The following is a 25,087-nucleotide window of genomic DNA, read 5'->3' on the forward strand; positions in this document are numbered from 1 at the left end:
CATAAGTAAAAACAAATTTTTATCTAGATAGAAGGTATAGAAGAGATAGAAAGTATAATTCTCCCCAGAACTATTCTGGAGACTGTCATGTATCATAATGTTATAAGTAATGGGTTTAACCAGATGTTTTTCCTTTGGGTTCAAAAAAATATTTGCTACTGTGTTCAGTTAATAATATTGTATTAATAACATATCAGTCATACATTCACGGTAGGATTTGAAAATTATAATCATCCCGTCTTGCCTTATTATGTCTGAGAGATTGCTCAAAGAAGACAGGACTTACAGGACAAATTTTCTAAGATAAAACCAATCTTGGTGTTAAGGTCTTTGCTACTTATCATCAGAATGAATCAGGATATCAAGAGAATCAGTGGAATAGAATTGAGAATCCAGAAACACCCTTTATATTTATGTTCACTTGATTTTTGACAGAGATGTCAAAACAATGAAAAAGGAATGGAATTATCTTTTCTACAAACAGTGCCGAGACAACTAGATAGGCACATGCAAAAGAATGGAGTTGGACCCCTTCCTCACACCGTGCACAAAATCTAGCTAAAAATGGATCATAGCCCTAAATACAAGAGCCCTAAATACATAGCCCTAAATACACCTACCTCCTACCATGCATAAAAACTAGGTAAAAATGGGTCATAGCCCTAAATACAAGAGCTGCTTTAAAAGAAATCAGAAGAGTAAATCTTTGTGATCTTGGGTTACTCAAAGCCTTCTTAGATATAAGACTAAAAAGCACAAGAGGCAAAAGAAAAAAATAGATAAATTGAACTTTATCAATATTAAAAACGTCTGTGCTTCAAAGAACACTATTAAGCAAATGAAAAGACAAACCATAGAGTAAGAAAAGATATTTGTAAATGATATATGTGATAAGGAACTTGTGTCTATACCATATAAAGAACTCCTACAACTCAAAGCAAAACAAAACAAGAACAAATCATCAATGACAAACAGCCCAATTAAAAAATGCAAAGGGTCTGAATAGAGAGATCCCCACAGATGTTACATAAGTAGCAAACAGGCACTTGAAAAGATGCTCCATATGAGTAGTCGTTAAGAAAATACACATCCAAACCACAATGAGATGTCATTTCACAGTCATTAGGATGGTTATAACAAGAAAGACAACATTTATAGTAAGTGTTTACGAGGACGTGGAGAAATTGGAACCCTTATACATTGCTGGTAGGAATGCAAAATGGTATAGTTACTTGGAAAAGAGTTTGGCAGTCCCTCAAAAGGTTGAACATGAAGTTACTATGTGACCCAGCAAGTTCACTCCTGAGGATATACCCAACAGAAATGAAAACATATGTCCACACAAATTAATGTGTGCACAAATGTTATAGCGGCATTATTCATTATAGCCCCAAAGTGGAAAAAAAAGGTGCCATCAAGCTGCTGGGTGTTTGTTTTTCCCCCCACTTTTTGGCTACAACATAAATGAACCTAAAAACATTATAGGAGGTGAAAGAAGCCAGTCACAAAGAACCCATATTGTATGACTCCTTTTATATGAATGTGCATATATGTGTTTAAAATAGGCAAACCTGTAGAGATAGAACATAGATCAGTTGTTCTCTAGGGCTGAAGCAATTAAGGGGGAAATGAGAAGTGACTGCTAATGGGTTTGGGTTTCTTTTTTGGGGTGATGAAAATGTTCTGAAATTGATAGTGATTGTTACATAACTCTGTGAATAAGCTAAGAACCACTGGATTGCATGCTTTTAAAGAGTGAACTTTATACATTTATGTAAATTATATCTCAATACAGCTGTTATTCAAAAAAGATATCTGAGGCATGGCATGCAATTTAGTAGGTAGAGTATTTCTATTATATTAAAGCATCCCAGACTGCTCCTCGTGGGCACTGTGCCCAGGGGAAGGGTAATTTCTCATGCAGACAATTGTCTGAATTGGAATCGTGATAGGACCTCTTATTAAGTCATGGGATCTTGGGAAAATGATTCTTTCTGTGGCGCAGCTTCCTCATTCATAAAATGGGAACAACAATGCTACTATGGTATAGAGATGTTGTGATGATTAAATGAGTTAGATGCTTTTATTGTGCCGGGCATCTAGTAAATCAGTCAATGCTGGGTAAGCACTTGTAACTATGATAGAGTCTACAAAATTCAGAACTTAATCCTCTGGTGCTGACTGAATTCCAGCTCTTCTTGTTTCCAGCTTAGGGAGTAAATACAGTAACAAGGGAGCCCAACTTTGAGTAAGGAAAATAGATTTCCAGGGACAAATTTCAGACAGATAACAAAACAAGAGACAGAGGAAGAATACGGTAACGTCTGCATTTGCCTCCTCATGGTCCAGTTCTTTATGATGGAAAAATGGAGAGAATGATTGAAAGAGTATTAGCCAGAGGTGGAGATATTAGCCAGTGATGGGAAGAGTAAAGTAGCTGAGGGCCACCTTGAAGGTCAAGGACATCAATTAGAAAGAATCAGGGGAAGGATTGAGTAGGATGGTTAATATTCGTGGTGTAGCAAGAAGGTCAGCAGACTAGAATTCCCACATGGGGTAAATTAGTTGATTGGTGATATAAGGGTAATAAACCTAGTCCCAGGAAAGGTTCTATTAACTCTAGGAGGATCCATGTTAAGATTTAGGCTTTAACATTGGCTAAATTATTTTTGAAATACCTCATTTTGACCCCAGAAAATTTTCAGTAGCCATTTCTGATATTTGGAAAAACACTTATTACTCTTTAAGACCGAGGAAACAATTTTAGACTTACAAAAAAAATTCACTGGCTCTGGTAACTGATTTATTTGCCAAGTTGGCAGATTCATGTGCTCATTATTTTTATATCCATGGAAGGGAACAATTCATCTTCCAGGTTAAACATGAGATGTACGACTCACATTTAACAAATCACCAATGACTGAGAACTAGCTGGGTTATTGCTTCTTACTGATTTTTTTTTTGCAGGATTTCTAATACCGTGGGGGTTATTTTAAGGCTCTTCTGACTTGGCCTTGATGGTCACGGTCAGTTGCTCAGTTGTTCAGCCGTAAGCCTAAAGCGCGTGTTGGAATGACCTGTGTGCCGCTTGATTTCCCTTCATCATCAGAGGGGGGAACTAAGGAGTAAATCAAAGACTTTTAAAAATATAAGACATAAGATATAACAAAACACGCAGGTCTGTTCTAGAGTAAGATGGCAAAAGGGTGTTCTAGAAATCATCTGTAATTAAATATTTTCAAAGGGAGATGAGAAAGAAATTCGGGATCACCTGAGATTCAACTGACATTAGACAGAGGGAGCACTACAGTCTGGGGTCCATTTGGATGCATCCCGTACTTCTGCTGGACCCCCAAATCCATTTGGGCTGTTTGGAAGGTTTGGATGATTTTGCGAGATTGTAAAACTGAATACCATTATGCTTAGTTATCATACATATTTTATACAGGCATTGGTGTTTCCAAATGAAAGAAAGACACATGCTTCCAACAAAGGATGGTGTAAATAGAAAGATCATTGAATTGAGCATCCATTAACTGCCATTAACTGACTCCATCCATGATTTTGCATAAGTGATTTTTATCTCTGAGTTTTTTTCAAAATAAGGTAGGGAAGGCTGGAAGGTTAGAGGGGGAGGAACAGGTGGGTGGGCTAGATTGCTGAGGTTCATTTCATTACTAAGATACTATGGTTACTCCTGGAACTTCTTTGAAGCTGGATCTATTGTTCTTTTGTTGCAGTGGGGGTGGAGTGGTGCTATTTTCCTTTAGGAAAGTATGTCGGGGTCAGAGAGCCAGCTGATTTTATTGTCAAGTCTCACTGGGGCTCTGAGGTTGGCCTTTGAGTAAACTAGTAGAGAAATCTAGTCCTCTTTTTCTCCCTAGCCGCCCTTCAGAGTGTCATTTAGCTGTTAGACTGCTTTATTGAAATTTTGCTTCTCAATTCCTCCTAAGAAAAGATAACTGGGCAATAAAATAATGAAATCTTTATAATATGCAAAGTTTACTAAGGGTAAATCAGGGCTTCGAAACTAGTTCAAAAGGGTGATTCTCAGAGTGTTGTCCCTGGACAGCAATCCCAGATAACCTGGGAACATATGAGAAATGCAAATTCTCAGGCCCTACCCCAGACCTACCATACCAGAAACTGGATGGGGCCCAGCAGCCCGTGTTTTCCCAAGGCCTGCAGGGGATTTTGCTGCACGCCACAGTTGGAGAGTCCCTGCCCTAATGTCGGTGTAGCTCCCCAGCGGGAAGCTTTTACTGGACTGTTTGGACACCAGAAAGGTAGTATCTTCCTAAAGTGGAACTCGAGGACTTACAAGGTCGGCAGAACAGTTTGAATGGGGCCACAAAGCAAGAAGATCTCCAGATTTGAAGAGCAGGGCTGCACATTCTGTTCCTGGGAAAGCAAAGCCAGCGTCTGACAACCTGAGTGAACAGGGTTCGGGCCGAAACCTAGGTCCCCAGAGAGCTGTGGTCTTTCCTGTTCCTAGATCCTCTCTGCCTAGGAAGAAGTGTGATTGCTGGAGTTGGGAAAGGAGCATGGATTCAAGTCCCGCCTCTGTTGGGTCCTGTTCTAGTTGTGAGAACTTTGGGAAATTCTTCCATTCCTCTGAGCCTCCGTTTCTTTGTCTTTGGAGCGAATACCTCCTGCAAAACATCTGAATTGTTTATGTGCCTCACAGATAGTATAGTTCCCTTCCTCCCCGGGTACAGAGGGATGATCCCCAGTCGGCAGAGTGGGACTAGCCTCAGTCATTCAGACTGATTGATGTCCGTGCTTGTACTAGTTGTTAATTGTTTCACATATCAGCCCTGCTTAGAGAAATGTAAGCACATTTTCTTAAGGGACAGATGTGGATCCTCTTACAAACGTAAACCGGGGGTAATTTAAAGTGTACTTAAACAGATGAAAAAGAATGTTAAATTACTGACAAAAACAAGACATTACAAATTCTTTTTTTTTTTTTAAGTTGGTCAAATTTAAATTTTGGGAAGATGGCTATTTCACAATGAACACCTCTAGGAGGATCTTTTCTTTCTTTTTTTTTTTGTTTGGTATTTAATTTTTTATTTTATTTTACTTTAAAGATTATTTATTTATTTGAGAGAGAGAGACAGAGATAGCACGAGAGAGAGAGCACGAATGGGGAGGAGAGGAAGAACCAGACTCCCCACTGAGCAGGGAGTCTGACGGGGGCTCAATCCCAGGACCCTGGGATCATGACCTGAGCTGAAGGCAGATGCTTAACCAACCTAGCCACCCAGGCGCTCCTGGTATTTTATTTTTATTTTTAAAAATTTTAATTCCAGTGTAGTGAACAGACAATGTTCTATCAGTTTCAGGTATAAAATGCAGTGATTCAACAATTATATAGGAAGATCTTTTCTTGAAATCGCTACTGGAACCCTTGTCAGGAAATGAGATGAAATGCCAGTGACCATGGGGCCATGATGCATTCTGAGAAGACTGATTGGCCATGTGTAGGTCTGGGGACACTTCCTAAGCAGCTAAGAGCCCAGAATTGACTCACAGCCCCAAGTAGGCCCTGGGGGCAGGCGCTATGCTGCAGCTCTCAGAGAGTCAGGGGCCACGTGGTTACTCGAAGCACCCTCATCCCCTGAAGAGGCACTGGGTGTGCTTCAGGGGCTGTTTAAGGTCTTGGAGTCTGGTCTTCATAGATATTTTTCAGGGTCTTGGTACATTAATACTTTGCATTTGCCACCTTGACAACTTTCTCAACTATAAAATCCACTGCAAAAATCTTTGATTTTCATCCTTAGTTCTAAAAAGTGAGTTTTAAAAGATACCTATTGCTGTGCCCATCAAAATATCATTTAAAAGCTTCCGTTCTCCAGCCACTAATGTGTTGCCTGCAAATTCTTTACTCTAAGGTTTCTTCAGCAGATCTGGGGAGACGTCTGAAGCAGTCAGCTGCTTTCACACAGCCCAGGCGAGCTTTTACAGAAGGGTTCTGTCAGTTCAACGCTGGTTAAATAAAAACATCGAAATAACATAAAAGAAACAAATTACCTATGACCCATTTCCTCTGAGGAACCAGGTTTCCATCTTCCCTTGATTTTCTCTAAACGTGGGGCTGTTGGAAGGCACTCATTCTTAGGGTATGGCTCATCCAGTAGTGGTGACCGTCACGCGTAATTTGTGTTTTCTTCATGATCACATAGCCTATTTTTCAAACTTTGCTATCACTATTTGTTCAAATTGTATTTTATTTCTCTTTAAGGTGTTTATTTTTTACTTTTCAGACATTTATATTTTAATATTTAAAATATTGCATTCTAAACTATACTAGTTCACATTTCTCAAATGCCTGTTTCAAAATATATAGATGAATTCTCTTCTTGAAAAAAATCATGCGGGCCACTTAGGAAGGCAGCACACACCCAGGTGAAAGAATAAAAGAAAAAATTTTAAAGCAATACATTGACAGGTGCTAAAGAATAATTTGCAAAAATGAACCAAGTTCAAGAGGAACTAACTAGAAAAATGAACAGAACCAGGCAGTGTACTAGAAAAACCTTCTGGGAGGCAGTGACATTGGTTTTGGGTTTTGATAAAGACACATTTGGATTAAAGAAGACTTGTGAAGGGGCATGTTAGACAAAGTGGATAATTAACTTCTGTGAAGGGGAAGGAAAGCAGCTTTTATTCCAGATAGTTGTGGAACCATAAAAACAATTGTTTCTTCTTATATTGTAAGCCTTAGGATGAACAGGCCAACATATATAGCAAACAATCTATTATATTTATTCTTCGCTTCTTCTTGCTAATTTATTGAAAATCCCAGCTACATTTTTAGATGCAGAGTAGCCCGTACACGCTCTATTATCAACTGTTTTCAATTTTGCTCCCCCAAATTGTACTTGCTATATCATTTTTTATCTAATTCATTTCTATAATTTTTGGCTTTGTTCTCTTACATGACATTAAATAATCGTAGACCAGGCAAAGTTTGTATACTAACTAAATGACTCCCTATCTACCATCTTTTGTGTGTATTTTTTTCCCCTCCTAAGTGGAACACACTTTCTTCTGCAAAAATTTACATTAGTCACAAACTGCTGTTTATGGTCATTTTAGAGATAAAATTCCATAAACCCAAGTGAGCACTGCTGTTTTGTCAGTGCCAGCAGGTCGATGCTGGGGAACGGAAACCAGCATCTCCCCTCGTGCTCTGAAGTGGGGGCGTCTTTTTTCTGTTTCTGACTGACTGTGAGAAATGGCTGGATTAAAGCAGCAAAATATCTCAATGATGCAGAGCAGAGGTGACTTCCTGTTTTGTTTTAGGGTTTGTTTCCTTCTCTTCTCAATGAAGGCTGTGTTTTCTGACATTCTGCAATCCTTTTGCCGGGTGAAAGGGCAGGGTGCAGGGCCTCTGTGGGTCATTCCATTTTCCATATGCCCTGAGAAGGGAGAGGGGGAGAGGAAGGAAAAGGGGCGGCTCATTAGTGGAAGGAGCAGACCAGGAGGGGATCTGTTTTCTATTTTCTTCTCTAGATTGAGCTAATTTGGATGGGAAGGGTTTTATTGTTGTCATCATCATCATGATTATTATTACCTGTGTGGAGTAGTTTTCTTACACAGTTCTCTCAAGTGTTAGGTGAGATCGTTGGTGACGAGAAAGAAATAATTAGTGCCATGTTTTTGTAGTGAGTAAAATCAGAAAAAAAATATCCAAATACCTCAAAGCAGGTAATTTTTCACTCTTAACCTTAAGAGGCAAACCCAAAAGTTCTAATTCTGCTGGGCAAAGAAAAAAAAATTTTAAACCTTACTTCTTGCTTCTGGGGGCCTACTTGTAATTATGTACAGCATTTTTCTTTTCTTTCCTTTTTTTTTTTTTTTTGAAAGGCATGTTTCCCCCACTTTGTTATTCATAATGCAGACTCCGTAGTCCTGACCTCTGGGTTGACAAGTCTCCACCACTCACGCAGGGGTCTGTGTTTTCTGTGACTTGGACATTTAAGGTGACATTGCAGCAGTCCAGCCTCCTCAGGTCTGACTTTCTGCAGAGCTGGCGATCTGCAGAGGTAAAGCTGTAGTTGCTTAAAGAGCCACCTCCAGGGAGCGAGGGGGCTTGGGCCGGCTCCCCAGTGGGGCACTTGGGGTACTCCTCCATGAGGGATTTGTGTAGGCTTTCAGGCAGAGGCTGGGGGCTCTTCTTTGGAGCCAGTGTGGGGATGGGGAAGGGGTGCACGTCTCAAGTCAGCGCTGTGTTGGGTTATGGCATCCTGGCTGCTTCTCGAGGCTTCCCTCCCCTCTGCCTGCATTCCGCAGACCTTCTCTCCTCCATCCCTGCTCCCTTCCCAGGAGCTGGCGTCGGAAGGCTAGGACTGCACCCAGGGAGGGTGGGGGCGGAGCTGCCTTTCGGGCCAGGAGGTGGGAAAGCGCAGAGCGGCGGATCGAGGCACGGACCTCGCGTCGAGGTTCCTGCGGCCGGCGGGTCCTTCCAGCCTGTGGCGGTCGCTGCAGCCGTGGCAGTTCTCACCGAGCTGGATCTTTTTGCTCAGCCTACAAGACTTGAAAACTCTTACTGCACCCTCCTCCCCCATTAAGAGTCTTTTCCCTGTGGTTTCCCCTCCATCCCCGCCCCCTTCGCCCCCCCTTCCCATTGGAGAATTTCATGCTTCTGTTAGCACCTTTTCGTAATTCAGGGGACGTGACAGTCCAGAGCTCCAACTGCCTCAGCTGGATTCTACTTTTGTTTTTATTTCTCCCTCGCTTCTTCTTGTTTTCCTCTAATCTGATTCATCTGCGAAGTCTGACGCTTCTGCCAGAGGGAGCAGGGAATAAATAGATGCTGCTGCCCCAGAAGGCTTAGACGTCGGGAAAGAACAGCCAGAGAGGCAGGGGCGGCGGCGGCGGAGGTCGGCGGAGCTCGTGGGACCCCATTGGGGGAATTTGATCCAAGGAAACTGAGATCGTCGGGGGAGGAGAAGCTCCCAGATCATTGTGTCCACTTGCAGCGGGGGGAAAGGGGACCGCGGAGCGGGCCTCTCGGCGTCCTCGGCACTGCTCCACCCTGCCCCGTCCTGCCGGGATCATGGTCTGCGGCAGTCCAGAAGGGATGCTGCTGCTGCGGGCCGGGCTGCTCGCCCTGGCTGCGCTCTGCCTGCTCTGGGTGCCCGGAGCTCGGGCTGCAGCCTGTGAACCCGTCCGTATCCCCCTGTGCAAGTCCCTGCCCTGGAACATGACCAAGATGCCCAACCACCTGCACCACAGCACCCAGGCCAACGCCATCCTGGCCATTGAGCAGTTCGAAGGTCTGCTGGGCACCCACTGCAGTCCCGATCTGCTCTTCTTCCTCTGTGCTATGTACGCGCCCATCTGCACCATTGACTTCCAGCACGAGCCCATCAAGCCCTGCAAGTCTGTGTGCGAGCGGGCCCGGCAGGGCTGTGAGCCCATCCTCATCAAGTACGGCCACTCGTGGCCCGAGAGTCTGGCCTGCGAGGAGCTGCCTGTTTATGACCGTGGGGTGTGCATCTCTCCCGAGGCTATCGTGACCGCGGACGGAGCGGGTGAGTCCGGCCCAGCCTCTCTCCTGACCTCTAGCCACCCCGCTTCTCGAGGAGTTTTTGTGACTCGCCTTTTACTTTCTCCCCCCCCCATTGGGATCGCTTCTCTTAATCACTCTGTGGGGCACCACTTCTTCCTTCTCTCTTCCAAACTGATGCACTCCATGCCAGTATCTGTCTTTCTAAAACAGGCAGTTCATTCCACTCCGGTCACACTGTTGTCGACGCTGACCCTACACTTTCCGTCCTTTACATGTCCAAGTCACCACATCTTGTATTAGTGATGCTCCTTTCTTACTGTCTTAATTTATTTACAGTCACTGCACTTTCTTTCCAGATTCTCTTGCATTCTCAGTCATCCGTTTTCCAGAGCTTTGCTGGTTTAGCCACTTGTCAATATTGTGAAAACAGAAAACTGAAGCACCATTTTCTTCTAATCATTAGAAATGCCTAATTTCAGTAACCTTACTCCAACCCGCAGATGTTAGTGGTATGTGTTTGCTCAAAGTCCAATTTGAGCAATTACCTTCACCTTAAAATTCCCCCTCCTTTCAATGAGATAAACTGTTCTTCCATTCCAGACTGAAACAGCTGTGAAACATTGCTATGCACTGCTAATTAGTGTCTGTGACTTGCTCCCAGCCTCAGAGCTGGCGAGGTGAAATTGCTGGGCTCTTTTCACATTCCCACATGCCTTCAGGTCCTTTTGTAAGTGACATATGGATGAAAGGAGTTATATTTAAGGCGTGTTATCATCATTCACTCATGTAACGTTATTTTTAATCTCCCCCCTTATCCCATTGTTATGTTTGGCAAATATGTCTTTAATACCTTATTTCATGCCCTTTGTTCCGTGTGTACTTCAGCCACACGTTCATCTTAATCTTCCCCCACCGGAAAGCTTGATTGCAGTTCTACATTTCATGGAATCCATCACAAGTTGTTTTCTCACTAGTGTTTGGTCTAATTATGACAGTCCTAACTCGGAAGACCTCAGCTAGACCTAGTTCATTATGGTTCATTTAATTCTTATTCAATATCACTCCTACCAGTAACCCCTGAACTCAAATTTCACCCTTCATACAATTTCATACTTTCTATGGTTGGTCGTATTTCACACCCTCCCCAGAGGAACTCTGTTACTAGATGCGATGACTTGATTGCCTCCTCTGTTCATTTCCTGGGCATCAGTTTTTTCCTTCTTCTGCCTCTCAACTCGCTCAGCCTATGCTCATGCCCTTAGTCCATTTCTAGGTAACAGTTCTGGGTTGTCAGAGAATTGATTTGGAAAATTTGCTTTCCGTGCACATTGACCTGCTTAATGGAAAGTGAGTGAAGAGGTGAAAAGTACAAACAGCTGCAAAATCACCAAACAGAAAGATTCTGGAAGCTTTTCGATCATCCTCTCATTTAGTGAATTGGTCTTATAGACCTATTGTCCTCTTGATTTTAACCAAGAGCTAAGAACTGGTTGTATACTATAAGCAGAAGGGAATGTATTTCTTACTCTTTGGGCTAAAAGAGCGCTCTTGAGCCTGTGTACTTACTAGCATCCCAGGCTGTGCAGAGTCTGGACGAGCTTGGTCAGTTGCTGCCTGGCTTTGCCAGGCACTTAGAATCAGTAAATGCTGGCGCTTCACTCAGGCCAAGGACTAGGAATGAGGTGACTATGGTTCACTCAGAAATGCTTTCCTCCCCTTAAAGGAGAAGACTTGCTCTGACACCTCTCTTAGAGATGGACCTCAAATGAGAGAGGTTTGGCGAGGTAAACAGCTTTCAAAAGCCATGGCCAATATGGATGGGAAGCAGTTTCCTTAAGTGTCCCTGAATTACCTAGCATCAGGGACCAAATGCAGAACAATTGCCTCATTGAAGCACTCAAACAGGTCATGCATGGAAACAGTTTGTCAGTACGTGGGACCTGGTTTCTGAGCTGCTTTAAAATGCCATAATATCTGCTTTGTTGACAGCATCCTTGCTAGAAAAATACCTAGGGTTGGGTGGCAGTGGGAACTGTATTTTTGTGATGGTCTTCCTTTACCACAACCTGCAGTGTGAGTCAGAGACTGGTGGTAGGAGGGGGCTGCAGGGGAGGGGAGATGGGGAATGGAGAGGTGGATTCTAACCCTAAGCGTCTCCCAGCTTCCGAGGCCAGCTTGCTGAAAATTGCATTCCCTACCCTGGGTCGAACTGTCAGGCACCTGGAATTACTTAGGAACTACCATATGTGGCCAGTTTAATTTACGATGCAATATACTCTGGTTCAGTGGGATATGATAGTTCACGAAGCCCTTTTCCCCCCTTCCTTTAGGTGTAAACAGAATTGCTTATGTTTTATGTTTAGAATCCGGCCGAATACAAAAATGAGGTCTCCCTGAATAGAAGGGGCCACCCTGCACATTCCTTCAATGCCAAGAGGATTTTCAAATCCTACCATTCACATGGGTCTGTTCCGTCCTAGCACAGTATGTTTCCACAAACAAGTTTAGGCCCATTTACAAAGCAAAGTCTTATTGAAATGGAGTAGTGCTTCAAACTACTTTTTGCTTTCAAAATACTAAGGGCCAGCATACATTAAAACAAACCAACCCTATCCTGACCGTTACTGACAAATGCACAATACATTTTTTCTTTTTCCACGTTGTATACTTACTATGGAGCTGTGGCTTCACGCACAACTGCTTTATCTGAGAATTCACTTCAGCCACTTAAGACCTCTAGTCCAGTCTTCAGTATCGTGTGGCCAGTCAGGAGTGTGCACTGGGAGCCCAGCAGACCAGGCTTTGAATCTGGACTCTGCTTCCTCTCCAGTGTTATTATGGGGAAATTCTAGAAGCTCTCTGATCGAAAGTTTTCTGGTCTGTATCATGGAGACAGCCTGCCTCTACATCCCCCGGGGATAGTGAAGATGGAATGAAGCAGCATAGTACCTGGGACACGGTCCCTAACAGATTATGGTGCTGCTTTGCTCTTTCGCCATGGTTATCATCGTTCTATCAAAATGAGGTTTTCTTTGTTAAAATGGTATGCTGGTCAATGCAGATACAGCGTAGAACTTTGATCACTTCAGCTCTGGAAACCAAGCTTCACACTGGGACCCAACTGGAAAAGCAGATCTTCCTTCTGAACACATAAGCTTAGTATTGCATTTTCCACAAATGGACCTGGATCTCAGGCTCAAGAATAAATCCTGTTGGGAGCACCAGGAAGAAAGAATGAGTCTGAGGGATGCCTGTTAGTTACAAATAGTTTATCTTGGAAATGTAGAGATCAAGAATGTAAGAAAACTTATGGTACGATATTTACTAGCTATTTATTCAACAGCCATGGTTCACCATGCCAAGGGCTTTATAATCAATCCTCAGTCATCGCTGGTTTCCGCGGCAGTGTTGGCTTGTCACCGCAGCTCTTGCTCAACACACTTCTCCAGGCCCTCTCTTGCCTGCCTGCGCGCCAGCTTTCACATGCACGCACCACTGTGGAGTCGTTTCTCTGCGCCCCGAGGAACAGGCAGCCTTTTCTTTAGCTCTGGTCTACAAATATTTGAGAGGCCAAATACCAAGAAGGAAGAATTATTTAGTGTGATAGGAGGAAAATGGAATGGAAAGGAGAAATGGAAATTTTAGATTAAGGCCGGAGAGAAAACGGTTCTAAGGATCCCTCATTCCACAAAATATTGAAAGGTGTTCCGGATGGGGTAGGGAGGAGACTATCTCCGAAGTTCTGGTATTTCATTATAGCTAACCTGATTAGTGGTAATACAATCTTGTGTAGTCCCCAAATCTTATTTTAATAATTCATTTCTATTTCATTTCTACCAAATTTCCAGATAGTTGTTGCTGTAAATAGCAGAATTGACTCCGTTATATTCGGCCTTTGTCTTTCCACTAGGTATATAGAAAGAAGAGATACAGTTTTGAATAATTAAGAATTGGTTCTGTTTCTGCAATTTCACAGTTTGAGAGGTAGAGGCCCTCAGTGGGATTTCCAGCCTTGCCATTAATGTTAGACCTTGAGCAAGTCATTTGAGATTGACAGTGGGAATAGAGAAGAACAAAAGAACTAGTCATGTGAAGTGATTGATAAATGGCAAAGCGTAACAACGACAGTGTGCTCTAGGAGAGGACAGGTCCTCTCAGGAGAGGGACCTTTGGTAGCAGCAGAATATACAAACATGTTCTGTCTGCTGTTTGAAGTGTGTTATGCATATCAATTTGTTATAATAACTACATGGTAGGTACTAATATTCCCATTTTGAAGAAAAGGAAGCTGAGGCGTGTGAGTGACTTGTGCAAGTTCATAAACCTATTAAGAGAAAAGATTCAAGCCAGAAGCCATTCTCCACTACACTTTTGTTTCATGAAGAAAGAGGTGATTCATAACTTTAGAAAGAATCTGTGTCTTTTGACACTCAGGTTGCAGTTAAAGGATCAAATTTTGTCCATTGTATTTTGAAAGCCCACTTATATGTAGCTTAAGAGAATAAAAGACAGCCCTGGCCAGGGATTTCAAGAGATAAGAGATAACTACTTCACTGCCCTTTTGAGATAACAGAGTGCGTTCCAGACTCTCACATCTAACCCTGAGCCCCTCAATCTCCTCACGCCACAAAATGAACTTCTCATTTCCTTACCCTCATCTGCCTATTCGTTTCTAGTATTTTTTATATGGTTATGAGGCCCCAGCTTACGCATGCTCCAGACCTGGGAGTCAGCCTAGATTTTACCTTATTATTTTTTTAAAGATTTTATTTGAGAGAGAGCGAGAGAGAGACAACACGAGCAGGGGGAGGGGCAGAGGGAGGAGAAGCAGACCCCATGCTGAGCAGGGAGCCTGACACACAGCTCCATCCCAGGACCCCCGAGATCATGACCTGAACTGAAGGCAGATGCTTAACTGACTAAGCCACCCAGGGGCCCTGATTCTACCTTATTCTTTATGCCCCCCCGCCCCCCGCATTCAGTAGGGGCCGGTTATTGGATCTACTCTGATTCCAATTTCCTTCCTTCCTTTTCTGATGCTACTTTCTTAGTTCAGATCTCAACACATCTCACACGGATTATGGCCACAGGATAATAACTGGCTTGTTTACCCCCAGTACTGCCCCTCCTTATTCCAATAGGATGATCTTTCTGAACTGCAATTCTTTTTTTTTTTTTTAAAGATTTTATTTATTTATTTGACAGAGATAGAGACAGCCAGCGAGAGAGGGAACACAAGCAGGGGGAGTGGGAGAGGAAGAAGCAGGCTCACAGCGGAGGAGCCTGATGTGGGGCTCAATCCCAGAACGCTGGGACCACGCCCTGAGCCGAAGGCAGACGCTTAACCGCTGTGCCCCCCAGGCGCCCCTTGAACTGCAATTCTGTTGCTTAAAGTTTTTTTGGTGTCTGTCTCTAACCTTCATGACCTCATCCCTTCCTATCCCTCTAGCTCCATTTCTCCCTGCTCCCCCATCTCTCTATTTTAGCCACCCTTAAAGACTTGCAGGTCCCTTGGTGAGTACTGTAGTTTCTTTCCATACTTCTTATACATGTTATGTGGAACCAACCTTCCCCAGCTCCTTTAAGACTCTTCTTCTGGAAACTTCTATGACTCCTACTAGAAATCCTTGGGGCATAAAACCTACTCATGCCTACTAATAATCTTAACGTAGGATGATTTTGTTGGAATTCCCAAGTTGAATTTTCTGAAAACAGGTTTTCTTTGGATTATTTATGACCAGATAATTTTGTTTTTTTCTCTTATAATTCTAACAGCTTATTTCTAAGCACTTTTAAAAACAGAAACATTTTCCTGTGAATGAGAATGAAAGAAGAAAACCACTTGCCTAGGTTCAGCTGTATCAAGGGATTTTTTCCCCAAGGAAAGGGATTTATTTTTCATTTTTATTTCAACCTTTCAACACTTAACAGTTATTTTACATGTGGATTAATATAATTTCTTCATTTATAGAGAACTCATTTTTAAAAAAAGATTTGAGAGAGCGAGAGTGTGTGTGTGAGCAGGGGAGGGGTAGAGGGGGAGGGAGAGAGTTTCTCAAGCAGGCTTCCCGCTGAGCATGGAGCCCAAGTCAGGGCTGGATCTCATGATCCTGAGACCATGACCTGAGCCAAAATCAAGAGTTGGGTGCTTAACAGACTGAGCCACCCAGGTGCCCCCAGAGAGATCATTTTTCTATAGATCATATGTGTGTTATCATGATTATTGGACTTATTCAGTAACCATTGGCATGTTACTTTAATACTTGGATACATTTATCATGAATAAAGTCTTTGAATAGAATAAAAGTCATTAATAGTATATGACTGAATTGAACCTAATGTTTTAGAATACAGTATTTGTTGCCTATTTGTTTATTTGGTGGTTACTTCTTTCCTTGTATATAGCTTTTTAAATACCAGATGAATAAAAATGAAAAAAAGATTAAAAAATCAAATCCCAGGTGATGATTACTAAGCTGGAGAAAGTAATTCATTAATTGTAATTTTGAGTGCTATTGTCCTAAAATGGTATTTAGCCACTCCTTTTTAATTTATTCATGAGACATCCTATAAGGAAAAAGGACAGAGGAAGAATGTTATTTTCTGTTAGGATAAACAGATATTAAACTCATTTAACATAAAGTGTTAATACAAAATTAAAACATGTGAAAGGAGGGAGTTGAAGCTTCAAGACGATTACATAGTGAGGCGCAGCAAGTCTCAGCATGGTGTTTTGCTGGGACACTCGTATCCACTAGAGGCTGCATTGTTAACTAGAACACAGAAGAACTTTATATAAGTACTATTTACTGTGTATCATTACCATTTTCTGGGATTATGGGAACATGAGAAGAGTCATTGGCAATTTCCAGTTATTGCCATGTCTATTAATTGCACCGGCTTGAGTGGTCCTTGCATGGTAGGCTTGTTTTCTGCTGAAGAACTGTTTAGTTTACAAGTAACAAAGGGCATGAGAATGTGTTCTAAGTGCTTTCCTGATGCACTAAGAATTTAAATATATGCTAGTCATGCGTGATCTATTTACCGAGGAGATGTGTTTGCTTCTTTTAGTATGACACAAGTGTTGGGTGAGCACTTAATATGTATGTGGACTTTATTGCGTCAGAAATTTCATGAGACTCAAAAATTTATTAAATCCTGACATTTTACGCACAGTTGATGAGGATTCAGGAAAGTGTATCATCTCTCAATCACACAGAAGAATAGATCTTGTCCTTATTTGACCTATAAGTAATAGAGTGCCAAGTTCATGGCATTAATAAGAATCCACTTCCTTGAGACTCCTGGGTTCTTACCCTAATTAAATTCATGACTGAATTAGATTTTATATGGGAATTTTTGAAATAATAATGAATAGATTATAATTCTTTCCTTATTCTATCACCTTTCAGATTTTCCTATGGATTCTAGTAATGGAAACTGTAGAGGGGCCAGCAGTGGTGAGTACATCACTATCTTCCTAGTTTTCATTTGTGTTCAAATTAGTCTTTGTAACCTACTCAACTCTTATATGGGTACATTTGTGCCCTATGTTTTAAAAGTAAACTTAAAAAATTATATTTTATTTAAAAAATTAGCATATAAAAATTGACCTTTTCTCTTGGTCATTAAAAATTGTGTGGATTTTGAGTTCTGTGGATTTTAATGCACGAGTAGACTTGTGTAACCACTACCACAATAAAGATACAGAACAGATGTATCACCTCAAAAGGAACTTCCTCATGCTATCTCTTCATAATTACAAGCTTTTCTCACCCTTTACTGCTGGTGATCACTGATCTATTCCTCACTCTAGCTTTGTCTTTTTGAGATGATCTTATAAATGGAATGGTAGAGTGTGTAACCTCTTGAGATTGGCTCATTTCACTTATCATAATGCCTTTGAGCTTCATGCAAGTTGTTGCTGCAGGTAGTGATTCATTCTAATTGCCAAATGTTTAATGACTTGGGTCTATTACCATTTGTTTAGCCATTCAGGTCTTGAAGGATTATTGGGCTGTTTCTAGTTTTTGTCAGTCATGGGTAGATCTATTAACGTTTGTATAAAGGTTTTGTATAAACATAAGTCTTTATTTTCTCTAGGGTAAATATCTAGGAATAGAATTACTGGGGTTATATGGTAATGGTATGTTTAACTTTGTAAAAAAAAAAAACTGCCAAATTGTTTTCAAAATGACTGTTCCATTTTACACTAGCAATGTGTAAGAGTTCCGATTGCCGTGTACCCTTTCTGACATGTATTTTCAGGTTTTTATTTTTTTAATCCTAGCTCTTTTAATAGGTGTGGAGTGATAGCTCACACCTATTAAAGTAGTGCCGTATTCTGGATATAAAGAACCATCTTTTGGTTCCATTGACTTTCTCTATTGTTTCTCTGTTTTCAGTTTTATTGATTTCTGCTCAGTATTTCTTTCTTCTGCTTGTGTAGGATGTATTTTGCTGTTTTTTTTTCCCCCTTAAGGTGGAAGCTTAGATTATGATTTGAGGCTTTTCTTCTTTTCTAGTATAGTAATTTAATGCTATAAGTATCCATCTAAGGATGGCTTTATTGGCTTCTCACAGAGTTTGATAGGTCTTATTTTAATTTTTCTTCAGTTTAAAATATTTCATAATTTCCCTTGAGACTACCTCTTTGACTCATGAATTACTTAGGATTGTGCTATTAAATTTGTTGCCATTTGGAGTTCTTTCTCTTTGCTCTATGTTGTTATATTTTATTCTAATTCCCCTATGATTAGAGAACATACTTTGTATAATCTTATTCTTTTAAATTGGGTAAGGTTTATTTTATGACCCTTATTATATGACCCAGGATATGATTTATCTTGGCGAATGTTTTATTTGTGTTGGGGAAAATATATATATATTCTGCAGTTGTTGGGTAGAATGTTCTTTTATTTATTTGAGAGAGAGAGAGATGGAGATAGTGAGAGAGAACACAAGCAGGGAGGAGGAGAAGGAGAAGCAGGCTCCCCGCTGAGCAAGGAGCCCAATGTGGGGCTTGATCCCAGAACCCCGGGACCATGACCTGACTCAAAGGCAGACACTTAACCAACTGAGCCACCCAGGCATCCCGGGTGGAATGTTTTTAAGTGTCAATTAGATCAGTTAATACTGTTGGTTAGTACTTTTATATTCTTGCCCATTTTCTGGATACCAGATCTATTGATCACTTTGAGATTAATATTTAAGTCTCCAAATATTGTAGACTTTTCTGTTTCTCTTATCAGGACTTTCAGTTTTGTTTCATGTATTCTGAAATTCTGTTATTTGGTACATTCACAGTTAGTATTTTTATGTCTAATTGGGGAATTGACCCTTCATCATATAATGTCCCTCTTTATCTCTGGTAATTTTCTCTGCTCTAAAGTCTATTTTCTTTGATATTAACATAGCTTCTTCAATTTTCTTTTTTGATCAGTATTTGCAAGGTCATCTGTATCCTTTTATCTTTAACATACCTATATTATTATGTTTTAAACAAATTTCTTGTGTACCTTGTGTAATCGGGTCATTTTTTTGTTGGTATTGGTTTTTTTGTCCATTTTACCAATCTTTGTCTTTTGATTGGTGTATTGAGACTATTTACATCTAATGTGACTATCGATATGTTTGTATTTAGATCTACCATTATATTGTTTGTTTTCTGTTTGTTCCTTCTCTTTTTCATTCCTGTTTTCTATTTCCTAGTTTATTTTGGATTATGTGAATGTCTCTCTCTCTCCCTCACACACACACATATATAACACACAGATAAATATATATATTCACAAGGTATATATATATATATATCATGAGACTATATATACTTGTGTTTTTTCTTTCAGACATTAAAAATGTTTCTTTTAAAGATTTATTTATTTTTTTGGGGGGGAGGGGCAAAGGGAGAGTGAGAGACAGACTCTCAAGCAGACTCTGTGCCGAGCATGGAGCCTGATGGGGGGCTTGATCTCCTGACCCTGAGATCATGATCTGACCTGAAACCAAGAGTCGGATGCTTAACTGGTTGAGCCACCCAGGCACCCTGACATTAAAAATATTTTAAACAACTCAATAGAAGAATAGCCTACTGTGTTTACACAGATGTTTTTAATTTCTATTGTTTTCCTGATTTCTAGTATTCCTTCTGCCTGAAGAGCATCCTTCAACACTTCTTTTATTAATTTTTTTAAATGTTTTTTTAATTATGTTAGTTACCATACAGTACATCCCTGGTTTTTGATGTAAGGTTCGATTCAACACTTCTTTTAGAGCAGTTCTGGTGGCAATAAATTCTCTTAGTTTTCCTTTATCTGAAAATGTCTACCTTTCACCTTTATTCCTGAAGGACATTTTCATTGGATATAGAATTATTGGTTGGCAGTTCATTCAGTGCTTAAAAAAGTTATTCCATTTACTTCTGTCCTCATTGTTTCTCATGGAAAATTGGTAGTCATTCAAATATTGTTCCCTATATATAATGCATCAGTTTTCTCTGGTTGCTTTCAAGAATTTTTCTCGGTCTTTAGTTTATAGCAGTTGGATTATGCTATGTCTGGACATTTGATTTCTTTGCGTTTATCCTGTTTAGGGTTAACTGAGTTTTTTGAGTCTATAAGTTTTTGCATTTATCAAATTTGGGAGGCTTTCAGCAACCATTTCTTCAAATATTTATTTTTATAGCACATTTTCTTCTACTTCCAAGTCTATGATGATGTGAATGTTAGAGCTTTTGTTATTGTCCCACAGGTTGCAGAGGCTCTGTTAATTCCCCTCCCAATCTTTTCTGTTTCTTCAGATTAGATAATTTCTTTTTGTCTGTCTTCAAGTTCATTGACTCTTTCCTTGATCATGTCTGTTCTGCTATTGAGCCCATCCAGTGAATTTTTTATTTCAGTTATTGCAATTTTCAACGTTCAAAATTTCCACTTGGTTTTTCATTGTATCTTGTATTTCTTTCTTGATACTTTCTATCTTTCCATTCATTTCAGGAGTGTTCACTATTACTTTTTGGGCAATTTTTATAAAGGTTGCCTTGAAAGTATTGTTGCATAACTTCAACATTTGTGTCATCTGATTTTTTCCCGTACATATTGAGATTTTTCTGGTTCTTCATATGCAGAGTAATTTATTGCATCCTGGTCATTTTGATTATTATGTTCTAAGAATCTGGGTCTTATTTAAAGTTCTATGAAGAATGTTGATATTTTTATTTTAGCAGGAGTCAATCTTGCTGGGTTAAAGCGGCAAATTCTGACTTGTCTCCTGTGGGTTGTGCTTTCAGTATCCGTTCCATTGTCCATCTTTGCAATGACTTTCACATCCATCCCATGTGTATCCTACCCAGTGGCCAGTATGAGATCAGGGTCATGATCTATCCCATAGTTTAGTTTTCAAAGTCTATGGTGTACTGTTTAGTGTCAGACTCATATATACCCAGGGGTGAATCTACCAGTTCATATACAATTTTATGGAATTTTTTCTAAGTTCCTCTCTCTCTGTGGTCTTCTCAGTATTTTTCAGTTCATTGGGGCTCCTGTTTTTGGTCTTTTGGCCAAAAGCTGGAGCTTTATTTATCCCACTCTCTGATGTACTTCCTATGACTAACTCTGCATCTGAGGCCAGATGGTGGGAAGACAAAATGATGGAACTTTGGCCCAGTCTCATGACACTACATGTCCAATCACAAAGGAGGTCCTTCAACATCAGCAGTTTAGGCTCCTGAGGGCCTCCCTTGGTGCAGCTATTGTCAGCATGGCCCCAGGATTGTTTGAGGGATGGGGTACAAGAGAATGGAGTGTTAGAAGACCCTTTTCCTACTTCTTGAGTCAGGACTGGAGGGCTTCTCCTGAAGAACTCTGTCTGCATCATGCCCGCTTACAGGCCATGGGCTGTGCTGAAACTAGGCTGGAGGATTCCAGAAGGGAAAATCTGATGAACCTACTACCAGTTTGATAGTATTGGTCTTTTCCCCCAGTCTTCCTGCTACTATTTACTTTTTGGAGTCCTTAAGTAGTTGCTTCATGCATTCTGTAACTGTGTTCAGTGGGAGAGACAGGGTAGAGGCTAGTTAGTCCATCTTAGCATAAAATAAGCTTTCAAATGAAGTATGACGTATGTGCAAAGAAAAGCACTAATCATAAGTGTGCAGCTCAGTGACTTGTCACAAAGTAAACATTCTTGGGTAACCATCACACAGATCAAGATATATACCATTACAAGCACTTCAGAAACCTCCTTGTGCCTCTTCCAAATTGCTCCTTCCACCCTTCTTTCCAAAGGTAATTGCTAGGAGAAATTCCAATACCATATATTAATTTTGCCTGATTCTGAACTAGCTATATATACATATATATATAGGGCGTGACTTCCTTTGCTCTTTATTATGCTGTGTATAGTAGTACTTGTGAATTTTCATTGCTGTATCGTAGTTTATCATATGAGTATACCACACATTATTCTAATGTTCTTGGATATTTGGGTTGTTTCTAGTTTTTATTTCTATGATTAATGCTGTATTTGCTCTTACAAGAATATTATAACTACAATTAGTTCCTGTATACCTTTTATATTTTACTTTCCTCTAGGAATTTATACTGATTTGGGTCCATGTGTCCTGCCTTCTAAGGTGTCTTTTTTTTTTTTTTTAAGATTTATTTATCTATTTATTTGATAGAGAGCAAGAGTGAGCTGTCATTCCCCTCCACAGACTTGAGATTAGTGGGAGGTTCATTTCTACATTTGCTTTCATTTCCGATTTAGCCTCTACAGTCCACACATCCTTTCCTTTTGGGGCTCGACAAGCTTCCCTGAGCACATCCTTTCCTTCTTTATAGCTCCTTGAGTTCTCAACACCCACCATTCAAAGTAGAAACAACAAATAATGGTTGTACTTTACCCCCTTCTCCTCAAAAACCCCAGCTTTAGTTGTCTTTCAATGTATTGAATCCCTGTCATAATAAAAATATTTAATGAAAGAAAAGCAAGAGGAATTAGGTCGTGTAGAATAGTTTTTCTCTGCTGTGGAGGCCGCTGGTGGCAGGAGGGCTTAAGGGAAGAACTGAGAAGGAGAAACAAGAGTTCCCAGTGGAAAGTAGCCAATCTGGTTTTATCTGGAGTAACCATCAACTTTGAATTTCAACTTTTCTCGTGACCTTGTTAAATACTATTAACTCCATACTTCTCTCCAAATTCAAGGAAAAACGGAAATTTAGAGGGAAAATAACCATTTTTTTCTACTGAGAATCCCGTATCTTTAAACTATTAATGCTCAAACAAACCGAACTATTAATACCAAAAGAATCACTTGACTTGTTCATTTACCTGCTCATCCTCTATAAGAGTCATTCCACTAGGGGCGCCTGGGTGGCACAGCGGTTAAGCGTCTGCCTTCGGCTCAGGGCGTGATCCTGGCGTTATGGGATCGAGCCCCACATCAGGCTCCTCCGCTATGAGCCTGCTTCTTCCTCTCCCACTCCCCCTGCTTGTGTTCCCTCTCTCGCTGGCTGTTTCTGTCAAATAAATAAATAAAATCTTTAAAAAAAATAAAAATAAAAAAAGAGTCATTCCACTGAAACGACCTGAGATCATGACTTAGCCAAAATCAAAAGCCGGATGCTTAACTGACTGAGCCACCCAGGTGCCTCTACCTTGTAAGGTGTGGAAGTGGAATATTTATTTTATTGAGTTGTAAATAAATTTGAGATATCAATTTTCATTAGACTGCAGCCGTTTTCATTGTTGATTTCCACTGAATCTTGTCAGAGTGACAAGGGTTTGGCCAGAGGCAATGTCTGCCAAAGGTGCCCAACAAATATTTATCTTGTGAAAAACGTAAGTGAATGAAAATGACTTATTTAGAATTATTTCATTACCTACTTGCTGCAATTGAGAATGTTCTTGCAGTGTCATAAAATCAGCTGAAAATTATCGGTGTCTAGCCATGGTCCTATTTTAATGATCACTCCTACTTTATATTTGATCAAAACAAACCACAAGGCTCATTTGCATAGTATAATTGGTAAGTCAACATTTTTGGCCAAGTGCAGGCATGTGCTATCAAATTATCCAGAAGTTATGGTTAGAATAATATAGTACTTCAATTTGTCAATGAAAGAAGATGGCATCAACAATACTATAAATAATATACAAAAACAGCTCAGTGTGTAAAACTACCTGTGATGAATGTCATTTCTTGGGTTTTGTGTTTACTGTTCCTCTTTTACAAATGTTTTCCCATTCCCTGGTATAATGGGAACGATGAAAACCAACCAACAAACAGGCAAAACCAAGCTCATTCTGCTTGTGAAAAAATGCACTGACATATTCACATGTTCTGTAAAGAAAATATAAATTATTTTGCACTTAAAATTGTGTGCTTTGGAAAAATGGAGCAGCCGAGGTTGATAAAACAGGGAATGAGGAAGGTATAAAAACACTGTAAAACCCACATAACCCCACTTTCAAAAGTGTCAAGCTGTTTCTGCCTGGAATTTGGAAAAGAAATTCTTTCACTCCAGTTAATGTATCCTTTGCCAGGAAGCTTAACGATTCCCTTCTCTCCTCCCCTCCCCCCTTCCCTCCTCGCCTCTCGCCTCCTCTCGCCTCCTCTCTTTTCTTTTTTCCTTCCCCTTCCTTCCCCTTCCTTCCCCTTCCTTCCCTTTCTTTCCCCTTCCTTCCCCTTCCTTCTTCCTTCTTCCTTTTGAGATAATGACTTTGTTGAAGCAGCTTCCAATTTGTGAGTTTTACTATTGTAAACCCGCTGTCCTAACAAGGAGTACATCACCTCTAGTTTCCATCACGTGGAATTTGGGGAAAAACAATTTTAGTTTTATTCCACTGAGTCATTTGGTCTGTCAAATCAACACAGAAAATGAAGGCAGGTATTCAAATGATGCAATGAAAAGATCTATTTTTTATTATAAGAATTCTCTGTTTTCTACTTTGGGATGGTGACCAGTTTATGAATTTTTATTTTTGAAAAACACAAATTTTTCCAGGGAGGAGATATAGCTGGTAAACTCTGACACTAATTAATTATAGAAGCATAACCAAATTGCTTTTCTGGTTTGTTTACAAATATAAAATCAGACTGTATTGACCTCTGCGTTTCCATCGGATATATTTTCGAATCAGGGAAACATTAGCAGTATCCCCAGTGTAAGCTGGGTGCTCTGCTCGGTGTTCACTAACATCTCCCTGCCCAATGTCAGAGGTGCTGCCGACTCTTCCGGGTGGCTGAGTGGCAGCTGCTGAGTAACTGGATCCCTGATTGCCTGCACCTGCCAGGTCTGCCCCAGCTACCCCCTCTTCTGGGGGGGGGGGGGCTACGACTGGATTAGGTTCTAAAAATTCACTCTCTCTCTCCGTCTCCAAACTTCTTCCCTTCCCTTTGACTTCCTCCTAACTGGGGGAAGGAATTTAGTTTTTCTCTTTGGTGCAAATGTACATTGACTATAGCAGCTGAATTAACTTGGGGGGAACTTCTGCCTTTTATTGGAAAAAAAATTAGGATAGATAAAAAGTAGTATATTTATAATTTTATAGTAGCTTACAAGTATATGC

The 25,087-nt window shown here is 40.5% G+C and overlaps 1 protein-coding gene across 1 annotated transcript in view; it reads left to right on the top strand.

Moving 5' to 3' along the window:
- The first annotated feature begins 8,691 nt into the window (after positions 1 to 8,691).
- Positions 8,692 to 25,087, top strand: part of FRZB (frizzled related protein) — a 32,669-nt gene continuing 16,273 nt past the window's right edge. The window contains exons 1-2 of the mRNA XM_008687230.2: positions 8,692 to 9,545; positions 16,936 to 16,983. Of these exons, the coding sequence (XP_008685452.1) occupies positions 9,068 to 9,545; positions 16,936 to 16,983 (526 nt within the window). The 5' untranslated portion in view covers positions 8,692 to 9,067. The remainder of the gene's footprint in view (positions 9,546 to 16,935; positions 16,984 to 25,087) is intronic.

Source organism: Ursus maritimus, unplaced genomic scaffold (assembly GCF_017311325.1).
Source record: "Ursus maritimus isolate PB19 unplaced genomic scaffold, ASM1731132v1 scaffold_1, whole genome shotgun sequence".
NCBI classification, from domain to species: Eukaryota; Metazoa; Chordata; class Mammalia; order Carnivora; family Ursidae; genus Ursus; species Ursus maritimus.